This window comes from Thalassophryne amazonica, chromosome 3 (genome assembly GCF_902500255.1).
Source record: "Thalassophryne amazonica chromosome 3, fThaAma1.1, whole genome shotgun sequence".
In the NCBI taxonomy this organism is placed as follows: Eukaryota; Metazoa; Chordata; class Actinopteri; order Batrachoidiformes; family Batrachoididae; genus Thalassophryne; species Thalassophryne amazonica.
In genome coordinates this window covers 62,525,633-62,550,859 of record NC_047105.1, presented here as the reverse complement: position 1 = coordinate 62,550,859, position 25,227 = coordinate 62,525,633, and the positions used below count along the sequence as shown (strand labels likewise).

The 25,227-nt window shown below is 43.0% G+C and overlaps 1 protein-coding gene across 3 annotated transcripts in view; it reads left to right on the top strand.

Annotated features, from left to right (window-relative positions):
- Positions 1 to 25,227, top strand: part of bicd2 (bicaudal D homolog 2 (Drosophila)) — a 28,987-nt gene that overhangs the window by 2,768 nt on the left and 992 nt on the right. For 2 of the 3 annotated variants that reach the window (XM_034166492.1, XM_034166494.1), the window contains exons 2-8: positions 12,766 to 12,978; positions 14,544 to 14,696; positions 17,214 to 17,678; positions 18,208 to 19,206; positions 19,351 to 19,502; positions 23,316 to 23,579; positions 23,647 to 23,746. In XM_034166492.1, coding sequence (XP_034022383.1) covers positions 12,766 to 12,978; positions 14,544 to 14,696; positions 17,214 to 17,678; positions 18,208 to 19,206; positions 19,351 to 19,502; positions 23,316 to 23,579; positions 23,647 to 23,731 — 2,331 coding nt within the window. In that variant the 3' untranslated portion in view covers positions 23,732 to 23,746. Of the gene's footprint in view, positions 1 to 12,765; positions 12,979 to 14,543; positions 14,697 to 17,213; positions 17,679 to 18,207; positions 19,207 to 19,350; positions 19,503 to 23,315; positions 23,580 to 23,646; positions 23,747 to 25,227 lie in introns of those variants that run through there. The other variant, XM_034166493.1, reaches the window with a different exon arrangement.

Below are 25,227 nucleotides of genomic sequence, written 5' to 3'. Positions count from 1 at the left end.
AGCCGCCCAACTGAAGGAGGAGTCCTTCTGGGATATGTTATCTCTGAGGACTCCGGAGGCAGTTGCAAGGTACTGACAGGCCCGAAGGGTGGCAGCTTCTGCTGTGGGGGAGGCATAAGTAACGTTTGGGGGAGGAGGTCAGAGCAACCATGGAGAAGGACATTTGTTCGGTACCAAGGTGCTTCTGGTGGACCGTGAGGCACCTCAAGAGGGGAAAACGGGGAACCATCCAAGCTGTCTGCAGTAACGATGGGACTCTGTTGACCTCAACTGAGGATGTAATCCACTGCTGGAAGGAACACTTTGAGGAACTCCTGCATCAGACAGGAGCACCCTCTATAGTAGCTGCAGAGCTGGAAGGTGATGGAGGATTATCATCAGTTTCCCTGGTGAAAGTCACTGAGGTAGTCAAACAACTCCTCAGTGGCAAGGCCATGGGGTTGATGAGATCCATCCCGAAATACTGAAGGCTCTGGGTGTGGAGGGACTGTTTTGGATGAGATGTCTCTTCAACATTGCGTTGAGGTCTGGGACAGTGCCTAAGGAGTAGCAAACTGGAGTGGTGGTACCCATATTTGGAAAAAAGGGGGCCAGAGAGTGTGTGCCAATTACAGGGGCATCACACTACTCAGCCTCCCTGGTAAAGTCTATTCCAAGGTGCTGGAAAGGAGGGTTCGGGCAATAGTTGAACCTCTGATTGAAGATGAACAATGCGGGTTCCGTCCTGGTTGTGGAACAACCAACCAGCTCTTCACGCTCACAAGGATCCTTGAAGGTGCCTGGGATTATGCCCATCCAGTCTACATGTATTTTGTGGACTTGAAGGTGTATGATCAGGGACCCCGGGAGATACTGTGGCAGGTGCTGCGGGAGTGTGGCGTGAGGGGGTCCATTCTCAGAGCCATGCAATCTCTGTACTCACAAAGCGAGAGCTAGGTTCAGGTATTCAGCAGTAAGTCGGACTCGTTTCTGGTGGGGGTTGGCCTCCGCCAGGGCTGCGCCTTGTCACCAATCCTGTTTATGATATTCATGGGCAGGATATCGAGGTGTAGTTTGGAGGAAGAGGATTTACAGTTTGTTGGGCTCGGGGTCTCATCGCTGCTTTTTGCAGATGTTGTGGTCCTGTTGACTTCATCGGCCTATGACCTTCAACACTCACTGGATCGGTTCGCCGAGTGTGAAGTGGATGAATGAGGATCAGCACCTCTAAATCTGAGGCTATGGTTCTCAGCAGGAAACTGATGGATTTCCTACTCTGGGTAGGGAATGCGGTTTTGCCCGAAGCGAAGGACTTCAAGTACCTCAGGGTCTTTTTCACAAGTGAGGGCACAATGGAGCATAGGATTGGCCGGAAAATTGACGCAGCAGGCGCGGTATTACATTCGCTCTACTGTACTGTTGTGTGAAAAGGGAGCTGAGCAAAAAGGCAAAGCTCTTGATCAACTGGCCAGTCTCCCTACTCTCACCTATGGTCGTGATGGTTGGGTCATGACCGAAAGAACTAGATTGTGGGTACAACCAGCCGAAATGGGCTTCCTTAGGAGGGTGTCTGGTGTCTCCCTTAGTGTTAGGGTGAGAAGCGCAGCCATCCATGGGGAGCTCGGAGTAGAGCCGCTGTCCCTTTGCGTTAAAAGGAGCCAGCTGAGGTGGTTTGGGCATCCTTACCAGATGCCCTGCGGGTGCCTCTCTAGGGAGGTGTTCCAGGCATGTCCATCTGGGAGGAGACCCCGGGGAGACCCAGGACTAGGTGGAGAGATTATATCTCCACACTGGCCTGGGAATGCCTCGGGATTCCCCAGTTGGAGGTGGTCAGTGTGGCCCGGGAAAGGGAAGTCTGGGGCCCCCTGCTGGAGCTGTTGCCCATGCGACCCGATCCCGGATAAGCGGTTGAAGATGAGTGAGTGATGAGTGAAGAAATGTTGTTTGATATGAAAGGAGTTACAAAAACCCAGTGGTGGGCACAGTTACGCTAATCTGCTAACTGCTAATTAGTGAAGCTAACTTTTTGTTTGCAGATTTGTTTTCCAGCTAACTTTGAAAACTATCAGCGGACCAATTAGCTTCCGCTAAATTTAGTTCTGCTAACTTTCAGTCCGCTGACATTTTTGTTCCTGGCATAGTGAGTAAAGCTTAACGGTCAAAAACATTTGTAAAATCACCCTAAAATCATACGTTAGTTCCTGTATGTTGTGTGTTTTGCAGTCAGACCGCTGTGAAAAGCTGTGCCCTTCCCCAACAGAAGGGGGTGGGCAGGTCGCCCACTGCTGGAAAACAAAAAGTGTAATTTACTGTGTGGCAGGACACTTTTCACTCATGGTTTTATTCATAAACAAAACTAATTCTGGACAGTTTATCGACATTAACGGCAGCTATGTCATTTTTACAAAGTGAAAATATCGCGCATATCTTTTAAAGTACTACGCTAATTCTGAAGGTTTGAGCATTAACATTAGAGCCCGACCGATATTATCGGCCGATATAAGCCCTTTTCAGAGTACTCACTATTGGCCGAAATTTTGCTGATAGAACGCCGATAATTTCTCATAAACAGAACAGTTACTGAAATAATGTTTGTGTTGGCAGTGTAAAATCTCCTTGCACCGTTTGTCCAGTAGATGGAGCTCTGACTCCATTCAACTGAGAGCTGCTTACGCCCCTACTTAAATGTGTTCATCACCGGCCCCCATAGTTCGGTCACACTGCACTGATCAGCTGACAAAAGCATACAAGTAAGTTTATAAGGATGTTGTTTGTAATAACTTTGCGATTACATTCACCCCACATTTCTCCTGTTTCAGTTCAACTCACTTTGATTAAGTCAGTTTATGTAGTAATGTGTCAAATGTGCTTCATTGCATCAGTCACGCTTTTTATTATGCCCACATTGTGTAGACCTTATTTCTAGCATGAAAAACTTTGGTTTACTGCTAAGAGGTTGAAACATTCAGATTCACTGGTCGTCCGGAAGGGTTCTGGGAATTACTGCTGTTCGCCACTGCTGTTCGCCTCTGGGGCCAATGCCGTCGTATATGACGGCTGGGACCAAGCTTTACTAAATTGTAAATAACTTTTTAATGATATGAGATAGAAACTTACTCTTTTTTGCTGAAAAGTTAACTCTGCGGACTTTCAATGCACCGTCGGCCATCTTGGTACTCCTCATAGAAGATATGTGATGACGTGCACAATGTGAGTGTCCAATCGGAATTGGTTCTCCGTCACATGGTTTTCCAAAATCTAATTGTAGGGCAGATTTACCTCACGTGATATGGCAAAGATCGTTTTCAGGAGTGATATCTTACTAGTTGGCCCGTTTGAATAGCCCCCTAACTGCTCCACTTGCATTTTTGCAACTTGAAAATTCTTCTCTGTTATAAAGATAATCAATATGAAGACAAAGCTTCAGCTTTTAGCTCATACCTTTTTTGTAAAGGGTCCAAAAAAGAACATTTTAAAAAAATGTTTTAAAAAAATGTAAAAAAATAATAATATCGGCTGATTTATCGGCTATCGGCAAATCAGCCGATTTATCGATTATCTGCAATTTTTTCATCCAAATATCGTTATCGGCATCGGCCTCAAAAAATCCATATCGGTCGGGCTGTAGTTAACATACACATGCGCCAAAAGGGATTATGGGAAATGAGTTTCCTCTCATCCCCCCCCCCCCCCCTAAAAATGCATAGAACACTACCATCTACTGGTTTGGATTGTGAATAGCTACTAACGTGTGATCCTACTGGATGGCAGTGTGAATAGCGACCAAACGTCATCGTTGTCGCTGTTTGTGGCACTGAATCACACTTCACAAACAGAATTTTCAGTTTTGCAAATGCCTTTTTTTTTTTTACAAATGAAAATATGACATATTTACAAATACATATTTAGCTGTAAAAACCAACACACGTTACAGTAACGTGTGTTGGTTTTTACAAATAGTGTACAACCAACCAGTGATTGAGAGGAGACTCATTTCCCATAATGCCGTCGGGTCCACAGCGTGCTATGCTACAAAATGTATGGAACAAATTTGCACAGTAAATGCAACACAACACAAATGGGACGAACAATCCATGTCACGTGACATACAAAGCAAATGACAAGGATCCACTCAGCCGTTATATAAAATAAGATGATTAACATCATGTCAGGTTACTTAAAAGAAAAACCATAGTTGCAGTGCTGTGGATGCACCAAATGCTCCATCTAAATCAATTATTCCTTTGCGTTATGGAAAAAATAAATTAATAAAAAAATTTAAACCTGGTGGGGCTTCTTGTTGGCCTGGTGGCACATGAGGCCTGTAATACTGGAGGGGAAACTATTTGGGGTTTATATTTGTTCTGAGCAATTTGTGAACTGAGACAAAGTCTGGTTTACACTTGTGTATCTGGCTGCCATTTCTAGAAGGCTTCTGGTGTCAGAACGAGGCTAAACCTGATGTCCTTAGAAATGATCTAAAATAGTTTAGGATAAGAGTTAAATTTTTGCAAAATAAAAAGTTTGGAAATTTGAGCAGTACTTCCCCATCCTGACCACGGCGTTTACGATTTGACTATGATGCCACCATGGGAGGTCTAGTGGATAGTCCTGGTGTTATCTTAGTGAGTCTTAAGCACTATTGAGAATTTGGGATGGTGCAACTTTTCCAAATTCTCTTGCTGTTGTTCTGTAGTTTTCTTTTGTCTTGCTGCCATATTGAAGGTAATCCTAGGTAGAGGCCGACCGATATATCGGCCGGCTGATATTATCAGCCGATACAAGCCCTTTTTGAAAGTACTCAATATCGGCCGAAATTTTGCCGAACGCCGATAATTTCTCATAAACAGAACAGCTACTGAAATAATGTTTGTGTCGGCAATGTAAAATGTCCTTGCACCGTTTTTCCAGTAGATGGAGCTCTGACTCCATTCAACTGAGAGCTGCTTACACCCCTGCTTAAATGTGTTCATCACAAGCCCCCGTAGTTCGCCGTCACACTGCACTGATCGGCTGACAAAAACATACAAGTAAGTTTATAAGGATCTATATCCTTATCCTGGACCTGTATCTAAGTTGCAGCAACAAGAGGTACAAGATCAGATGTATTTCACAACTCTTTTTAAGGATATGCATTTGCTAATTTCACAAAGGTTTAATTCTTGAGTGCATTTTTTGAACTTGAAAATTCTTCTCTGTTATAAAGTTAATCAATATGAGGACAAAGCTTGAGCTTTTAGCTCATACCTTTTTTGTTAAGGGTCCAAAAAAGAAAATTTTATTCATTTAAAAAAAAAAAATCAGCTGATTTATTGGCTAGCAGCAAATCAGCCGATTTATCAATTATCAGCATTTTTTTTCATCCAAATATCGTTATCGGCATCGGCCTCAAAAAATCCATATCGGTCGGGCTCTAATCCTAGGCATTCATGGATATTCATTGACAGAATTGTTCCATGAGAGATTTTTCATGGTTTCTTGATGGTGTCATGCTGAATTATGGTGGTTGTTGGTTCATTTGTGGATTCATTCTTCTATGTCATTATAAAGTCACAATGTTCCCATAGAGAAGTTTTGTGAGGATACAGGACGTGGTCATACTTGACGTCAACTTGATGGTGTATTCATGGACAATAGTGATCAAAATTGTGTATGTGGAAACAGGACTTTACCTGCATGTCTCAGCTTCAGTGCTGCTGATCTAGGTTCCAGTGGGAGTTGGGGTGGGCCCGATTACGTTAGCAGCTGATACTTGCTCACGGGCTCCTTCTGTCGGTGACAGAAGGATACTCCTCTTTTGTGCATCGAGCAAAAAGAAATGCTTGAAGAATAGCAGGAATGAGTAAGTCAGTCCTGTAGAGGTCCTGAGGTCTATCGGATCAGTCCTTATGTTGCTTATGCTCATGTTATACTGGCTCTTCATCAGCCGCCATTTTCTGTATATGTTTGCAACTGTTATTTTCAAAGGTCACATGAACACATCACCACCAGTAGTTTTCAAGGGCATAATTACTATGCCCCATATCCTTTACTCTATAATTTTGCTGGTTATATGTCATAACTGGGGTTTCAGGGAAATATTTGAACATTGCCGTTCTCTTTTGACATCTGGTACTCACACACTCAACATCCTACACATCCTCAGCTATCATAGACATATTTTAAATAAGAAATTGAGATTTTTCTCTTCCTTTCAGTGCAGTCAGTTTTTTTGATCCTGTATGTAGCAACTATGAGAGGGAATGAGCCCTTGTTATAAGACCCTTCCCCACTGTCTTCACCGTTAACTGATATTTCTGATTTTCTTTTTGACCTCCTGACCAAAACATGTTTCGCTTGTGTCCATTTTCACTATTTAACTATTACGCCTAAGTCGAGTTAAATTACTTTTTTTACTCTCAGAATTATTTCAGTAAATAAAGTGTGCATTCAGTAAAAAATGAGGAACGAAGTTTTGCTTGTGCAAAATGAGTCTTTTCATTGGTTCTTTATTCTGTGAGGTTTGTGTCAACATTGTTAGTATTCATGACAAGGATCACAAGCTAATGACTCATTCCTGTACTCAGATGTTCCCTTTTGACAGAGTACTTTTCGGAAGATTGTTTCTGGATGTTATATGGATAAAGAAATTGAGTCAGCACCCGTTAGGAGCTTGTTAAGGTCAGAATCAGAAGAAGTTTATTGCCATTGCCAATGAACAGGATTCACAGACTAGGAATTTGCTTTGATATAATGGTGCAACATTAAGCAGAAAGCCATATAAAATGCTAAGATAAAATATAAAATATGTGCTAAAATAAGATAAAATATGAAATATGAAAGGCTGTGTGCAACAGAAAAACAGTGCAGTGGGAGGAGTGCAATTAAAAACCAAGTACATTTCTCTAAAGTGACCCGTGATAAAATGATAGAGTGACAGAGTTAAGGTTAAGGTGACTGAGTTATGAGGTGTTCATGAGTCTAACGGCAGAGGGGAAGAAACTGTTCTTATGGCGGGAGGTTCTGGTCCGGATGGACTGTAGCCTCCTGCCCGAGGGGAGTGGTTCGAATAGACCGTGTGCAGGGTGAGAAGGGTCAGCTGTAATCCGACCTGCTCGGCCCAGAGTCCTGGAGACGTGCAGGTCGTGGAGAGATGGAAGGCTACAGCCGATCACCTTCTCCGCAGAGGCCACAATGCGCTGCAGTCTGTGTCTGTCCCTGGCTGTGGCCCCGGCATACCACACCATGATGGAGGAGCAGAGGATGGACTCGATGATGGCCGTGTAGAACTGCACCATCAGCTGGACAGGCAGCTTGGCCTTCTTCAGCTGCCGCAGGAAGTACATCCTCTGCTGGGCCTTCTTGATGAGGGAGCTGATGGTTAACTCCCACTTGAGGTCCTGGGTGATGGTGGTGCAGAGGAAGCGGTGACAGTCCACAGTGGTGATGGGGCTGTTGGTGAGGGCGAGGGAGGGCTGGGGGGCTGTGGCTTTCCTGAAGTCCACGATCATCTCCACTGTTTTCTGGGCGTTGAGCTCCAAGTTGTTGCTGCTGCACCAGGTCACCAGCCGGTCCACCTCCCTCCTGTAGGCAGACTCATCCCCATCCGAAATGAGTCCGATGAGGGTGGTGTCGCCCGCAAACTTGATGAGCTTTACGGAGTCGTGGCTGGAGGTGCAGCAGTTAGTGTACAGGGAGAAGAGCAGAGGGGAAAGGACACAGCCCTGTGGAGATCCTGTACTGAGAGCCCGAGTGTTCGAGACATTCTTTCCCAGCCTCACGCGCTGACTCCGGTCCATCAGGAAGTCTGTGATCCGCCTGCAGGTGGAGTCGGGCACGTGGAGCAGAGAAAGCTTGTCCTGGAGCAGAGCCGGAAGGATGGTGTTGAATGCAGAGCTGAAGTCCACAAACAGGATCCTAGCGTAGGTTCCTGGGGAGTCCAGGTGCTGCAGGATGGAGTGCAGGGCCAGGTTTATGGCGTCATCTACAGACCTGTTGGCTCTGTAGGCAAACTGCAGGGGGTCCAGGAGGGGGTCGGTGATGGACTTCAGGTGGGATAAAACCAGGCATTCGAAGGTCTTCATGACTACAGACGTGAGAGCCACAGGCCTGTAGTCATTAAGTCCAGTGATGCATGGTTTCTTGAGGACTGGAACTATGATGGAGGACTTGAAACAGATTGGAACATGGCATGACTCCAGGGAGGTGTTGAAGATCCCCGTGAAGACTGGGGCCAGCTCATCAGTGCAGTGTCTCGGGGTGGCAGGAGAGACACAGTCTGGACCCGGGGCCTTACGTGGATTCAGCCTTTTGAAACGTCTTCTCACCTCCTCCTCTTGGACCGAGAGGGCAGCGGGGGGAGGGGGAGGGCAGCGGTGAGAGGAGGGAGGTCCAGAGTGTTTGAATATCCAGTTGTGTGGGGGGTGGGGAGGTGTGAGTCCATGTCTTCAAAACGTGAATAGAAGACGTTCAGGTCGTCAATAGAACGAGGTGCTTTGGGCTTGTAGTTGGCAATCTCTTTCAACCCCCTCCACACAGAGGCTGAGTCGTTGGCAGAGAACCTTTGCTGCAGACGTGAACTGTACATGGATTTAGCCTTTGCCACCTCCTTGCTAAATCTGTACTTTTCACCTCTATAGCTGTCTCTGTCTCCTTCTCTGAAAGCCACCTCTTTCTGCTGACAGAGCTGCCGGAGTTTAGGAGTGAACCAGGGCTTGTCATCGTTATATCTCACCCTGGTGCGCTGTGGGATGATGCTGTCTTCACAGAAATGAATATATGACGTCACAGTGTCCGTGTAGTCATGTAGACTGTCTGTTGACGCCTCAAACATATCCCAATCCGTAGCGCCCAAGCACGCGCGTAGCTCCTCTACAGCTTCATTGCTCCACACTTTAGATGTCCTCACAACAGGTTTAGAGAGTTTTAGTCTCTGTCTGTACGTGGACCATCACGTGGTCTGAGAGTCCCAAAGCTGCCCGGGCCACCGAGCGGTAGGCACCACTCACTGTCGTGTAACAATGATCTAACTTGCTCCCTTCTCTGGTCGGGCATTTAACAAACTGTTTGTATTTTGGTAATTCCTGACTGAGATTCCCTTTGTCACATTACATCTATCCACTAGTTATTCACTGCTTCATATACCTCATGTACAACCCCAATTCCAATGAAGTTGGGACGTTGTGTAAAATGTAAATAAAAACAATACAATGATTTGCAAATCCTCTTGAATCTATATTCAATTGAATACACCACAAAGACAAGATATTTAATGTTCAAACTGATAAAATTTATTGTTTTTGTGCAAATATTTGCTCATTTCAAAAACGTTGGGACGGGGCAACACAAGACTGGGAAAGTTGATGAATGCTCAAAGAACACCTAATTGGAAACAGGTGAGTGTCATGACTGAGTATAAATGGAGCATCTCCAAAAGGCTCAGCTGTTCACAAGCAAAGATGGGGCGAGGATCACCACTTTGTGAACAACTGTGTGAAATAATAGTCCAACAGTTTAAGAACAATGTTTCTCAACGTTCAGTTGCAAGGAATTTAGGGATTCCATCATCTACAGTCCATAATATCATCAGAAGATTCAGAGAATCTGGAGAACTTTCTACACATAAGCGGCAAGGCCGAAAACCAACATTGAATACCTGTGACCTTCAATCCCTCAGGCGGCACTACATGAAAACCAACATCACTGTGTAAAGGATTTTACCGCGTGGGTTCATGATCACTTCAGAAAACCACTGTCAGTTAACACAGTTCGTCGCTACATCTACAAGTGCAAGTTAAAACTCTACCACGCAAAGCGAAAGCCACACATCAACAACATCCACAATCGCCACTGCCTTCTCTGGGCCGGAGTTCATTTGAAATGGACAGATGCAAAGTGGAAAAGTGTGCTGTGGTCTGATGAGTCCACATTTCAAATTGTTTTTGGAAATCATGGACATTGTGTCCTCCAGACAAAAGAGGAAAAAGACCATCCAGATTGTTACCAGCGCAAAGTTCAAAAGCCAGCATCTGTGATGGTATTAGGGTGTGTTAGTGCCCATGGAATGGGCAACTTACACATCTGTGATGGCGCCATCAATGCTGGAAGGTACATCCAGGTTTTGGAGCAACACATGCTGCCATCCAAGCAATGTCTTTTTCAGGGACGTCCCTGCTTATTTCAGCAAGACAATGCCAAGCCACATTCTGCACGTGTTACAACAGTGTAGCTTTGTAGTAAAAGAGTGCAGGTACCACACTGGCCTGCCTGCAGTCCAGACCTGTCTCCCATTGAAAATGTGTGGCGCATTACGAAGCGCAAAATACGACAACCAAGACCCGGGACTGTTGAACAACTGAAGTCGTACATCAAGCAAGAATGGGAAAGAATTCCACCTACAAAGCTTCAACAGTTAGTGTCCTCAGTTCCCAAATGCTTCACAGTAACACAGTGGTAAACATACCACTGTCCCAGCTTTTTTGAAACGTGTTGCAGGCGTCCAATTCAAAATTAGCAAATATTTGCACAAAAACAAAAAAGTCTATCAGTTTGAACATTAAATATCTTGTCTTTGTGGTGTATTCAACTGAATATAGGTTGAAGAGGATTTTACACAACGTCCCAACTTCATTGGAATTGAGGTTGTACATGAGGTATATGAAGCAGTGAGTTTTTTTGGCAGGATAAATTGCTCATCAGTGTGATGGCCTATGGAAAGAAACTGTTCCTGAGTCTTGTTGTTTTGACGTACAGAGCTCTGTAACATCGACCAGAGGGGAGGAGTTTAAACAGTGAGTGTCCAGGGTGTGAGGGGTCTGCAGATGTTACCAGCTCGCTTCCTATAAGCTATATAAGGTATAAGATAGATGATACTGACATGGAGAAGTGATTTTTTTTTCTTCTTTTTATTTTTAAATTTTCTCAAATAAAATTGTATTTTGTTCTTTTCTTTTTTATATAGTCAAAATAAAGACACGGTGAAGTGTAACATTAATGAAAATGGGCTTTTCAGGGAAAATTAGAATATATATTTTTTTCAGCGTGGCTTAAACCATGATCTATGTGTCAGTAAATATTTGGGCAAATTTGGCCATAACCCTGAGGCTATTTTTTCTTTAATTGTAGTCTTTGTCTGAAATTTCATTCTGACTGACATAAAAAAGGAACCTTAAGCTTGCCTTAAGCTGTAGGGACACTTACTGTGGGTGTGCTGGTTTGAATAGTAACAAGGAGACACAGTTGTGTAGCAAGTACCCTGTGCGAGTAATGTACACCATGGCATTCATTTGGCTTAGTGTTGATTTTATGACTTTGATACATAAATTAGGAGTTATTTACTGAAGCATGTTTTACTGTATTTGGGAATCAGTACAACTTGTGTTGCTGGTCTAAAAACACCACCACATTAAAATTTGAGTTAAGAGAATATCGGTAAATGTGTTTCAAAATTTTAAAGTTTGTCAGGGATATGAAACACGACCAGCCGGTGTTGAAAAAACAAACAAATGAAAAACAAAACATAACTGATGGGAGATAATAAATTCTAAGAATTACTATTCAGTTCAGTAAAGTGGGCGGCCCTTAGAAGATTGGTGAAATCTTTTTATGCTCAAATTCTCACTCTTTAGAGATACCTTCATACAGGAGTATAAAGTTCACAGTGGATGAAAATCAGGTAAACTTTGTCAAAGTTATCATGTGCATGAGGGTGACTGACATGTCCAGACTGAGTGAAATTAAGTAAATATAGTTGTTACTGTGTATTTTCAAGATTTTAACAGTAGAATTGTGTGTAGGAAAGAGAGCTTTCCTTTGATATTTGGACATATTATTGTGCCTTAACTCGTACGTGGCATGCGCTGGCTTGTTCAGATTGTAATTCAAATCCACCTTAGCCAGCCGCTACTATGTAGTAAGTAAAATGTGATGCTTGCTACTTGACTTGAGTACCATGTGAACTGCGAAAATAAGGGCTCCAGTGAGCGGGTTGTGATCTAATATATAAGGCTGACCGTGTGTGTGTGTCTGTTCGTGCAAATATGCTTTCAATCTAATGGCCCCAGTGACCTCCCCCTTGGTGCCCCCAGTCACCATATCGAGTTTGGTGTCGATTGCTTAATTACTGTGACTGTGCATACACATGCACACGGCATCAGCTTATATATCTATATATATATATATATATATATCTATATATATATCTAGATATATATATATCCATCCATTTTCTTCCGCTTTATCCGGAGTCGGGTCGTGGGGGCAGCAGCTCAAGCAAAGCCGTCCAGACCTCCCGATCCACACACACCTCCCCCAGTGGGACCCCAAGGCGTTCCCAAGCCAGCCAAGAGATGTAGTCCCTCCAGCGTGTCCTGGGTCTTCCCCGGGGCCTCCTCCCAATGGGACGTGCCCGGAACACCTCTCCAGCGAGGCGTCCAGGGGGCATCCAGAAAAGATGCCCGAGCCACCTCAACTGACTCCTTTCGATGTGGAGGAGCAGCGGCTCGACTCCGAGCTCCTCCCGAGTGACCGAGCTCCTCACCCTATCTCTAAGGGAGCGCCCAGCCACCCTGCGGAGGAAACTCATCTCGGCCGCTTGTACTCGCGATCTCGGTCTTTCGGTCATGAGCCAAATCTCATGACCATATATATATATATATATATATGTATATATATATTTGTTTTCATTATTGTTGGTAGAGTCCTTTCTCTTTGGTAAGTGGGTTTCATTTTATTTGGGGGTTTCTGATTCTGTTTTAAAATGATTGTTTTGCTACTCTTTTGTCATTTGTTCTTTCTGTCTCTGCACAGGCCTTTGGACATGCTCACTCAACTCACAGGAAGGTGGCGGCAGATGGGGAAAGCAGGGAAGAGTCACTGATTTTGGAGTCTGCCAGCAAGGAGGCAGTCTATCAGCAGAAGCTCCTAGAGTTGCAGAATGAACTCCGACAGGCCAAAGTCTCCCTCACCAGCTCACAAGCTGAAAACGATCGGTTGTCCTCCATTGCCCTGGAGATGAGAGAGGTGATTCAGATACATAACTACTAGAGTACCTGCAATGCCTGAACTGTAATTTTTCATTAAGATCACATTCTGACATGTTTGTAGCCCTGTTACTCCGAAGACAGCCACTTTGCTAACAGAACCCTTATTGACACTTGTTTTTCCACTTGAGCAGATCTAGATTCTTAGCCAGACTCATATGGCATTTGATATATTGATTGACTGTCTTGGGATAGGACTGGGTGATTACTGTATTTCCTGGACTATAAGTCCCAAATGTCCACAAAAAACCCCCCAAACAAACAAATCTTTGTGTGTGTAATTTTTTTTTGGGGGGGGGGGGGGGACCTGTGTATAAGTTGCTTATTCTTGAAACATAGATTTCACAAGAATTCAAGAAATTTTTTTTTTTTGAAAGATCTGGAAAAATTCACAGGGATGAGAATTCTCAGCGGATCTGCGGATTTCCGACTTTTTCTGGATTTCTGTCCCATTTCTGAGATCAGCATAAATCCGTTGAGAATAATTGGTGGGAGGGAGAGGGGTGCAGCGGGGCCAGTCGTGCTTCTTAAACCTTTCCTCATATGCACAGAACCCATCGATTTCTGCCCTTCCTGACGCAACTCCAGTGTTACCTGGAGAAACACACACAGCCGCTGGTGTTCCAAAGAGGTCTCCCATCCAAGTACTAACCAGGTCCCGCACTGCTTAGCTTCTGAGATCTGACGGGATCAGGCTTACACAGAGCAGTGGAAATCCTACTCAAATATTGATATTTCACTTGACGTCACTATTCATAGTGGAGCTGCATGCTACCATGACGGACCCCCCATACTATTGTTATAAGGCAAACAGGTAGACCAGATTTGGATAAATTTTTAGTGCTCCATTAAAGCTTTATGTTGTCTTGTTTGCACATTGTGCTTCTATAAGACCCATTGTTACCAAACTCAAGTATTCTCTGACCATTTGGTGCTTTAATGTTTTTCATAATCCCCCTGCACTTCCCAGAATCCACTGCGGCACCAGCAGAGTTCTGTCGTCTCACAGCGCATATAAACACTGGAAAAGCGGAGATGTGGATGACACGATTCAGCGAGTTCATGAGCCATTATGATGATGACACATTCTCCCAAGTTGAGAGGGTTATCTAGAGGAGGTTTAACACCTGTGATGAACTTCTGCTGTTCCCCGATATTGTCTTGTTGTCCATACTTCACGAGGTGTGTGCATTGTCCCCTAAACTGGAACTCTGCTGAATCCGACCTCTCACGTGAGTCACGGACCACCAGACGGCACGAGATTCACAACTGTGAGACAGCGAATAGCACATTTCCATTTATGTTATGAGAGGGGAAAAAAAGGAAGGGTTTTAGCACCTTTTTAGTATTCATATTGTGAAAGCTGTCAGGACTTTCAAAATATTTGCACAAAATCTCAACAGGAACTTTCTGTACATAGAATTTAATTTGGTTTTAATGTCTGACTGGTTAAGTCTTCAATCACCAATGAAGAGTTTCATTTCTCACTAATCCTGTTATTCAGTAATACCATTTTTCCTTTTCTGCATCCTTTCCTACGCGCAGAGCTCAGAGCTGATGGAGCTTCAACGCAGTCAGCTGCGTGATGACATCAGGGAGTATAAAGTGCGGGAGGCTCGTCTGCTGCAGGACTACAGTGAGCTGGAAGAAGAGAACATCTCCCTTCAGAAACAAGTGTCTGTGCTGCGACAGAGCCAGGTGAGAGGATGAATATGGACCGAAAATGATAACACAACAAAGAAGTCCTTGCTTTATCATGTTAGAGATTAAAATGAGTGCTGGGCAAGAATTTTGACCTGTACTGTGTTGTAAGCACAACTCCTCCTAAACGCTTTGGATTTCATTTCGGGATGCTGTCATCAGGTTTCGTATACCCCTGATTCGAGTCATTTAATACTGAGTATCTGCCAATACCAAGTCCCTATTTATATTTTCCTAGACACTGCACTTACACAGAGCACATTTTAAGCACATTAAAGCCAATCCAGTCTACATGCTTGATAATTTTAAGAGCTCTGCCATGCACAACAGCACAGACAGCATGACGTTAATCTCTGTGTTTAGTATGTGCCACTTCAGGTGAAGTAAAATCAGTGGGATGCAGTTGTGTTGGAAGGTGCACTATGTGTTTAGTATTTGTTACTGAGTTTGTCCAGTCTGGTTTACACTTATTGGATGTATTTTTAATGCTGGTGCACCAGTGAGAATTCACCTGGAAAACTGGTTGACTAAATCCCTTCAAAGTAAGGCAAATAATTATGTGCCGCATACAGTGGGCCAGATGTGACTATATGTGGTAGGGAGAATTCAAGCTGCTCCTTGATGTTTTGTTACCCTTCACCTCTCTAGCTGTGTGCCTGGAAAGTCTCTATGAACAGGATAACAGACACAGCAAGAAGGAACAATCAATTTATTTATATGGAGAGGGTATTTCATTGACCAGTACAAAGGTTATAGCCAGTGCTCCATCCATCAGAAATGAGCTTAGTGCATCTTTGAAGCAAAGGAAAGCATAAATATCTTTTTAAAACTTGCAGCGTGGCTACGCTGGCTGTTATTGCTGTGTCTACACCTTGCTATGAAACTGAGTAAGACTGATGTGCACTGTTGATGATCTCTGTGAGTAAAACAGATTTGCTTGATTGTGATTTCTCACTTGTAAGTCGCTTTGGATAAAAGTGTTATCTAAATGAATTTGATCTCGACTCCTAAACTACTTCATGGATTTCAGTGAAACTCCACACAGTGGAAGCACACCATGTGAAGATATGCATGAAGGATGATAATTCTGGTCTGATGTCTGCAGGGAGATATAATTGAGCTCTTGTTGCTTAACAAAACAAAACAAAATTTAATTGTCAGTTAAATTTGGAGATGTTCACCAGTTTCATTAAGTTATTTCAGCACAAAATATTTACTATTACCTATGTACAAAACACATGCAAGCAACTCACTTGGCAGAGAGAGAACTTGGTTATAGATCTTTAGTTTCAGTTTACCTTTATTTATGTACTAGTAAAGTGCCTGTCTTTCGGACGGTGAATAAAGAGTGTACTAATCGTGAGTCATTGACCCGGGAAAGTGTGCAGCAATATACTGAGACAACATATTAGCTTCCAAAAAAAAAAAAAAGCTTTCAAAGCATTTTGAAGTAGCTATAACAGACACACTTAGCCCTTATTTAAGAAGGTTAAACTTCATCTTTTTTAAGTTCTAATAATTATGAAATGACCGACTCTGTAGTGTAATGAAAATGGATGTAATGTTTAATTTTTTTCTGATTATGTAATGAAGTTGTCAATAAAATGTATCTATCACAACACCAGGTGGCAGTAAAAGACATTTGCAATAGTAACAGCGCCACCTAGTGTATACTGAAGTATGATGGGAATGAGAGATTATATATAATAACAAATTATGACAATGCATGAAATTCAAGGCATGACTGGAAAGAAATTGTAATAAAAACATGCTGACACTTGCAGTAATTAAGAAGTAATGCTTTCACAAAACAATACTGTTTTTAAGCATTTTTTGGGGGTGGGGTGTGGGGGGGCCTGCCCGAGCATTATTTTTGGCGTCAAAATGGGGCCCGTAGTGCCAGAACCATAATAGCTGGTGCAAATGTGATGGCAGATTTGGAATCTGTGGTTGTTTCTGCCCTAGATAACATCTTCAGATCATTTTCAGTGACCTACCTTGATGAATGTGAATGGAAAAAAGCAGTGCTCAGTGACAATACATTGAATATCATACAAGGCAGCTGGACAAATTCATACTTGCTAGGCGAAAACGCCATCTGGCGGAAATTGGCGGTATATCACAGTTCAGCGGTTCTAATTAACCCCAAAATGTGGGCAGTTAAGGGGATTTGTGAAAGAGACATGATTTGTGTCTGTAACTGCAGAGGATATGAGAAGATCAAGAGCATAGAGATGATGTGTGAGGTGAGCAGATCCAGAGAACAGAGGACAAAAAATGGGACCTCCACGCTTAGTATATAGATTTATTTATTTATTTATTTAATAATCATTTTGAATATCGACTCTGGTGTGTATTGTGAAAATGGTTCCCAAACCTTGTTCTCCATAAGCTTTATTTGCTGGACATTGGATAACGATTTGACACTATTTATGGACTGCAGTGGAGGTGCTAGATTGTAAAATTGGGTTAAACTGTCAAAACCTTCATGTACAGTTTTGATTGTCTTTACAGGTAGAATTTGAAGGTCTGAAACACGAGATTCGCCGACTGGAGGAAGATTCCCAGTGCCAAAACAGCCAGCTAGAGGAAGCTGTGCGTCTGAGAGAGATCGCTGAGCGGCAGCTGACAGAGGCTTTAGAGACAATTAAAACAGAGCGTGAACAGAAGTCCACCCTACGCAAGGAGCTCTCACACTATATGACCATCGGTGGATCTATGTACAGTAGCTCTTTCAATATCTCTCTTGACAACCTCAAACTGACAGATGATCCCTCCGGTGGCACAGAGCCTGACAACGATGATCTAATACATGGATTTGAGAATGGCTTGTTCAAGGTAGCTGATGGGGACAAAGACAACAGAGCTTCGGTGAACAAGAGAGGAGAAGGCTTTACGCCAGCTCCGAGCCTGGTGGACGACTTGCTTAGTGAGCTCAACATCTCTGAAATCCAGAAACTGAAACAGCAGCTTGCACAGGTATGAAATTCATTAGATGCTATTTGGCCCTCAAATGCCATTAGCTCCTTTAATCCCCCCCACCACATGTTTTAATAAGACTTACTTCTAGATTAGAAACAAACTGAATTTATTTAAAATAGAAACTCATTATTTCAAATGCAGAGAATTTTGAAGTAGCAGTAATTTATGGAATTCTAATTGTTTTATGATGTATTTGATGATACATACTTGTAGCTAAAGTCTGCAAATGGGAAAGGGTTTGATTTGTTCAAAATTGTGTGTTGACCAAGACATGTAAATTTAGATACAGATGGCACACAATTTTCACAATGTCAGCAACTGACATTAACAACATCCATGGACCACTGATGGATCCAAGTTTTTACTGATTTGACATTTGCTGTGTTTGACAATGTTCAGCTGTAACTTGTTAGCTCAGAGTGTAGACGGGCAGGAAAGTGATTTATGATGTACCACCTTGTTAATCTCAGTAATCAAGTGGTGTAGCTTTGGTGAACTCGGTATCAACATGTTTATTCTTTGTTAGGTTGAGCGGGAGAAAGTGGCCCTTATCAACTCTCTCCAGGAAAACCAGAAGCAGTTGGAACAGGCCCATGGGACTCTGTCCGAGCAACAGGAAACCGTCAACAGGCTGACGGAGAACCTCAGTGCGATGAGGAAGCTTCATGCCACTAAGGAGCGGCAGTCTGCCCTTGACAGTGAAAAAGAAAGAGACAGCCATGATGATGGAGACTACTATGAGCTGGACATCAACGGACCTGAAATCCTGCAGTGCAAATATACAGTGGCCGTGTCTGAAGCTGGCGAGCTGAGGCAAGAGCTCAAGACCGTGAGGGCAGAGTACCAAGAGTGTCGAACCCAGTACGATGATGAACGAGCACGGTTGGAGAGTGACATCCAGGATTTGACGACAAGATTGACATCCTTGGAGAAATGCAGCCGAGTCGATAAGGAGGAGCTGGCTCGTTTAGAGAAGGAGCTCCGACTGGTAACTGAGGCTGCAGGAGAATCACTTGGCAGCCTCAACGTGGCCCAGGATGAGCTGGTAGCTTTCAGTGAAGAGCTGGCCAATCTCTACAACCATGTATGCATGTGCAACAATGAGACTCCTAATCGAGTAATGCTTGACTACTACAAAGAAGGCAAGGCCAGAGTGAGAAGGGGGCAAGAGGGCAAAGAGCCTCATTCTTCTTCTGTACTCCTCTCCAATGGGCTGATAAGTGACACTGAACCAAGAAGTTCAGACAGCGGAACCACAGACGTTTCAACATCGGAACACCGTCCAGAATCTATGAACATCTATAACCTTGTAGCCATCATCCGGGACCAGATCCGCCACCTACAGCATGCGGTAGACCGCACCACAGAGCTGTCACGACAGAGGTTAGCTAATCTTGAGTTAAGCACTGTGGCAGACAAGGACAAGGAGGCTTGCATGGAAGAGATCCTCAAACTGAAGTCCCTTCTGAGCACCAAAAGGGAGCAGATTGCCACTCTCAGAACCGTGTTGAAGGCCAACAAGCAGGTCAGAACACCACTGACGGTGCATCTGCATGCATGTATGTCAGCTGTTTTCTCAGAGAATGGATGCTCTCAGTGGTTCTCAGTTTGGCACACAAATGGTTTGTTAAACGCAGGTCAGGATTAACTCACCTCTTGTCTTCTGCAGACAGCTGAGATTGCTCTGGCCAACCTGAAGAGTAAGTATGAGACTGAGAAGGGCATGGTGACTGAGACTATGATGAAGCTCCGCAATGAACTCAAGGCTCTGAAAGAAGATGCTGCTACATTCTCCTCCCTTCGAGCTATGTTTGCCACAAGGTACGAATGTGTCACTTGTTTACTACGTCTTTACTACTGCTCCCATTTTGCTCGGGGTGGCCAGATCAGCATTTTGACTTAGCAAAAGATAATACATTTAAAGTAAATATAAAAACAAGCTCAGAATCAGCCCCCCAAATACAATAAAATCATGAAGTACAACTAATCGTACATCATAAACTACAGATGTTTCACGGCTAGTAATTTGTTATGGCCCAGTCACACGGCACACAATGATTCCTGAATGAAGGGAAAAAGTCAAAAACGTCACTATTCATTGAGAAAAGGTGGACGAAAGAGCTTTTATCACCGAACAGTCTGCGAAGCAAGAGCGCCAAAGGGACGAAAGAGGAACTTAACCAAACCGAAGCTCACGATCTTGACACTTAATGAAATGCGCCTGGAGCCACAGCTGGAGCAGTGTGTGTCTGCATCTCTGAGTTCCAGGACTCTGCGCTGGGACGGAGCTCATAGCGCCCGAGTCCTGGAGAAACTGCAAACAGAAGCTGTGGAGATCTGTGCGCACATCGGTGGACCACCTGCTCTGGTTCCTCGTCCAGAACAAAAGAGGGATCATCTCCATCATCATCAGAATCCTCACTGTCTGTCCACACGCTGTGCGCTCTGTCTTGCTCTAATTAAAAAAAAAAAAGTGCGCTGTGGTCACTGCTGTATCACTGTATTATGTTCTAAGCCATATATATTGATTTATAACAGAAAACTGTCAAAAGGGAGAATAAATATAAGTGTAAAGATGATTGAATACATCAGAGCAGTAAATTAATCAGTGTGTGAACGCGCGCATTGACTCACGTGCGGTTATTTCCACCAGCTGATCACTGATCCACAACGTGAATTCTTCCTTCCAGAACAGTTCATTATATAATCATTTTGATTCATCTACCTGTTGCCACATGTACAGAAGGACTGGATTATCATTCGTACACTCATATTGTTATATTTCATACAAAATAATCAGTGCACGCAGCAGCTCCTGCTGCCGCTGATGCTGCATTCAAGTACCATCGGAAATTACACAACTTTTTTTGTTGTTTCAAATTCAACAGTTGCTTGTGGCAAAATAATTATATCCACACAAAAGATTAATTCTGGCCTATGTAAGGTGCCTGAGCCCATTGAAGCTGCCCCCCCCACACACAGATTAAAAAAAAAATCCAAGCAAACAGGCTTCGTTTGCCCTGTAATTTCCAACGGTACATGAAGCAGCAGCAGCCTCAGTGCTCACAAACCGGCTTCTGCACTGTGAAAACATTCAGCTGATCCAACGAAGTAAAATTAAACAATAACGTTACAAAAACTACACAAACGATTTAAAAAACATCAAGAATGACAGCAAAACGAAACACTGATGAAATGAGGCTTTCGTTGCCCTTCGTTCAGATTTTTCAAGTTTAAAAATCTTGACGAAGCGCCAGCTGCAGGAACGAAGCTGCGCGAAGGTTAAACGATGCCAACAAAAGTCAACGAAAGTCCAGATTTCTTGTTTCGTCAGGGCTTCGTCACCCTTCGTTAAGTGCCGTGTGACTGGCCTTTAGACTTCATTCGTCCTGATTAAAAGTAAAACTCATCAAACTAGGCTATATTCAACAGATAACTTGTTTCATAAAAAAGTATGATAAGAATCACGTATTGGACTACTCCAATGATGCATGTATTACACGTGTGTGTGTGTATGTATATATACAGTGAGGCAAATAAGTATTTGATCCACTGTCTATTTTGCAAGTTTTCCCACCTAAAAAGAATAGAGAGGTCTGTAATTTTTATCATCCATACATGTCAACTCTGAGAGGGAAAAAAAAAAAATTACATTGTATGATTTTTAAATAATTAATTTGCATTTTATTGCATGAAATAAGTATTCGATCATCTACCATTCAGCAAGAATTCTGGCTCTCACAGACCTGTTAGTTTTTCTTTAAGAAGCCCTCCTATTCTGCACTCTTTACCTGTATTAATTGTACCTGTTTGGACCCATTACCCGTATAAAAGACACCTGTCCACACAATCAGTCACACTCCAACCTGTCCACCATGGCCCACGAGCTGTCCTAAATACACAGGGACAAAATTGTAGACCTGCACAAGACTGGGATGGGCTACAGGACAACAGGAAAGCAGCTTGGTGAGCAGGCAACAACTGTTGGTGTAATTATTAGAAAATGGAAGGAACACAAGATGACTGTCAGTCTTCTTTGGTCTGGGGCCACATGCAAGATCTCACCTCGTGGGTTAAGGATGATTCTGAGAAAGCCAAGAACTACACAGGAGAACCTGGTCAGTGACCTGAAGAATGCTGAGACCACATTTGAAAAGATTACATTACTAACACGCTACGCTGTTATGGTTTAAAATCCTGCAGGGCATGCAAGGTCCCCCTGCTCAAGCCAGCACATGTCCAGGCCTGGTTGAAGTTTGCCAGTGACCATCTGGATGATCCAGAAGAGTCATGGGAGAAGGTCATGTGGTCAGATGAGACCAAAATAGAGCTTGTTGGAATCAACTCCACTCGCCGTGTTTGGTGACCTTAGTGACATGAAATTTGTGGTTCCAAAGGGGTCTGTCTTAGGCCCCCTGCTTTTCTCCCTTTATATAGCCCCCTTTGGGCACATACTGCAGTGTTTTGGGATTATCTTTCATTGCTGTGCTGATGATACTCAATTATACATGCCGATAACTGCTGGTAATCTCATCCACATAAAATCTTTAGAAGATTGCCTTGCATCAGTGAAAAGCTGATGAACTAAACTCTGATAAGACTTAAATGTTACTTGGTCAAGTGAGACATCGACATCAATTTGACCAGCTAACGCTTAGCCTAGGTTTGTGTGCCACACATCACACTGACAAAGTGAGGAAACTTGGGGTAATTTTTGATCCTACATTGTCCTTTGACCTCCACATTAGAGATGTTACGAGAACTGCTTTCTTCCATCTGTGAAAAATAGCGAAGATTCATCCCATCCTGTTTATGGCTGATGCTGAGACCCTGATTCATGTGTTTGAAAGATCTGGAGAAGATCTGTTTGGAGGAGTGGACCTATAGTGTGTGCAAACTTGGTCAAGAACTACAGGAAACATCTGACCTGTGTAACTGCAAACAAAGGTTTCTGTACCAAATATTAAGGTCTGTTTTTGTATTGTATCAAATACTTATTTCATGGAATAAAATGCAAAATAATTATTTAAAAATCATACAATGTGATTTTCTGATTTTTTTTTTTTTTTTTTTTTTGCTTCTGTCTCTCACAGTTGAAATGTATCTTTGATTAAAAAAATTACAGACCTCTCTATTCTTTGTAGGTGGGAAAACTTGCAAAACCGACAGTGGATCAAATACTTATTTGCCCGTGTGTGTGTGTATATATATATATATATATATATATATATATATATATAAATACAGAATTACGATAAACCATTATGTGTCATTTTTGATGGCCTCAGTCCAGGGCACAGATAAGTGCCTTTTAAATTTGTCACATAAAACAATACAATATACTGTATGTTGTACAGTTTCTGTTGCCTGTTTGCTGGTGCAAGTGGTTTGCATGTGAGAATGGCACAAAGCATTGTGGGAGAAGTCTGATGTAATACTAGAGCCAGTGGGCTACCAGGGACCTCATCCTCCCATCTGGAAAATGTTTGCTGCAAAATGGAGAAAACATGTGACAGCCTCAGAGTAACTCAAAACAACTTGCGCCACCTGCTGGAAACATAATGCAACTTTTTTTTTATGTTGGCACCACCCTTCCCCTCTTGGTTTTCTCTGTCCTGTCCTGTTCTCTCTTAGGTGTGACGAGTATGTGACCCAGCTGGATGACATGCAGAGGCAACTGGCTGCTGCTGAGGATGAGAAAAAGACCCTAAATTCTCTCTTGCGTATGGCCATCCAGCAGAAGCTGGCCTTGACCCAGCGTCTAGAAGATTTAGAGTTTGACCATGAGCAAGCGCGACGCAATAGTAACACAGTTGTGGGAGGAAAAGGCAAGATGAAGGGCAAAGGAGCCTCTGCCAGTCGTCATGTGAGTCCAAAGAGAATTTTTAGCCTCAAAGCTCCAGCACAGCCACTGGGTCTTTTAAGCAACAAGGCCTTACACCATTCTCTATAGGCATGGAAGCCTTCATAAATGTTTGAAAATTTGCATTGCTTCAGCACATGTAACATACACTCCATTTTTAACAGTGAGCTCTCTGGGTCTTTCTTAAGGCCATATTGTAGTGTTACTTTATAAAGACTGCCATATGCTACATGATAATGTGACACGAATGCACACTGTTCTGAGGTGTTACCGGTGCCATATTTCCCATATTGCATCATAATAATGCCTTTTGCATCGAGTTACATCATTCTTAGAAGGCAGAAGTGCACACAAATGGGACCACAAAGAGACACACAACACAATTATACGATACAGTCCATTGGTCTTCCATAAGAAATTGACCTGAAGTGGAGATGCATGCTTCTGTTAGGGAAACCTCGAATGAGTGAACTGATAAAAGAATGGAAGAAGCTGTTTTAAGGCTGTAAAACCCCTCACTACACACTTTATACACTTTTCTCAATCAGGCATGAACATTTTCTCACTTTTCTCTCGTGTGTAAACACTCTCAAAGTTCAGACCTTAGTAGAAAAATGAAACCAACCTGTTTTCAGGCCCAAACATTTGTTTGAGAAATAAAAATAGAATGTTTTCCTATAAATAATTATGATGGCTTTTAGAAGTAACAAATTTAATTTTAACAATCAACGGATGAGGTTGGACACATAAGAAATTATTAATAGTGACTGACCAGTATTTCACAGTTCCTCTGACTGCGCCTCTTCGTCCTGGCGCCACGCCTTTTTCCACGGAGTCACACCTCGCTGCAGGTGTCTTTTCCGAGTGAAGAACACAGTTACGGGTAGTTGTTGGCGCTCTTTTTTTCTTCTGGGCGAGAAGATTCTTATAAACAGACACGCACAACACAATGCGTGTGCGCTCCCTTTGCGGTGCCGCGACCGGCCTATTTGATGAGGCCGCGGAACACAATGTGTTGTAAAAAAATAAAGCATGCAAAATTGGACTAAGAAAATCTGCAAACTGCGAGACCGTGAAAGGTGAACCGCGTTATAGTGAGGGACCACTGTATAACACATATCTGTTAATTTTAAAATAATGCACTAATTCTGAAGATTTGAACATTAACACACAGATGTCCAAAGGGGATTATGGGTAAACTAAGCCTCCGCTCATACTGACTGGTTGTCATTCATTCTATGTAAAAACCAAAACAAATGAATTAATGTAACGTGTAGGTGTTTACAAATAAATTTGCTTGCTTTTTTTTTTAAATTTGTATAAATTTTCAAGATCCTGTCTAGACAGCACCTAAGCGCACGCATGATGACCTCAACTCTATCCGGTTAGGGAGACAAGGTTTCTTTCAATAACAAGAACTGTCAAAAAACTTTCTCGTGTGTGGTTGGAATTGTGTGGCGATAGGAATCGCCTTTTGAATGCTTGAATAATGATGTCAGTTGCACAAAGAAATCAAATAATAGTGAAAACATGTTCCATGCAGTGTCAACGCATCAACCAGTCGCTCCGTGAGGCATCGTAACATCTGCTCGGTGCGGTGTTATAACAGATCAATCGGTCGCTCTGTGAGGTGTCATAACATCAAGCCTGGTTCACATTAAAAAATGTGAAATGTCAGATAAA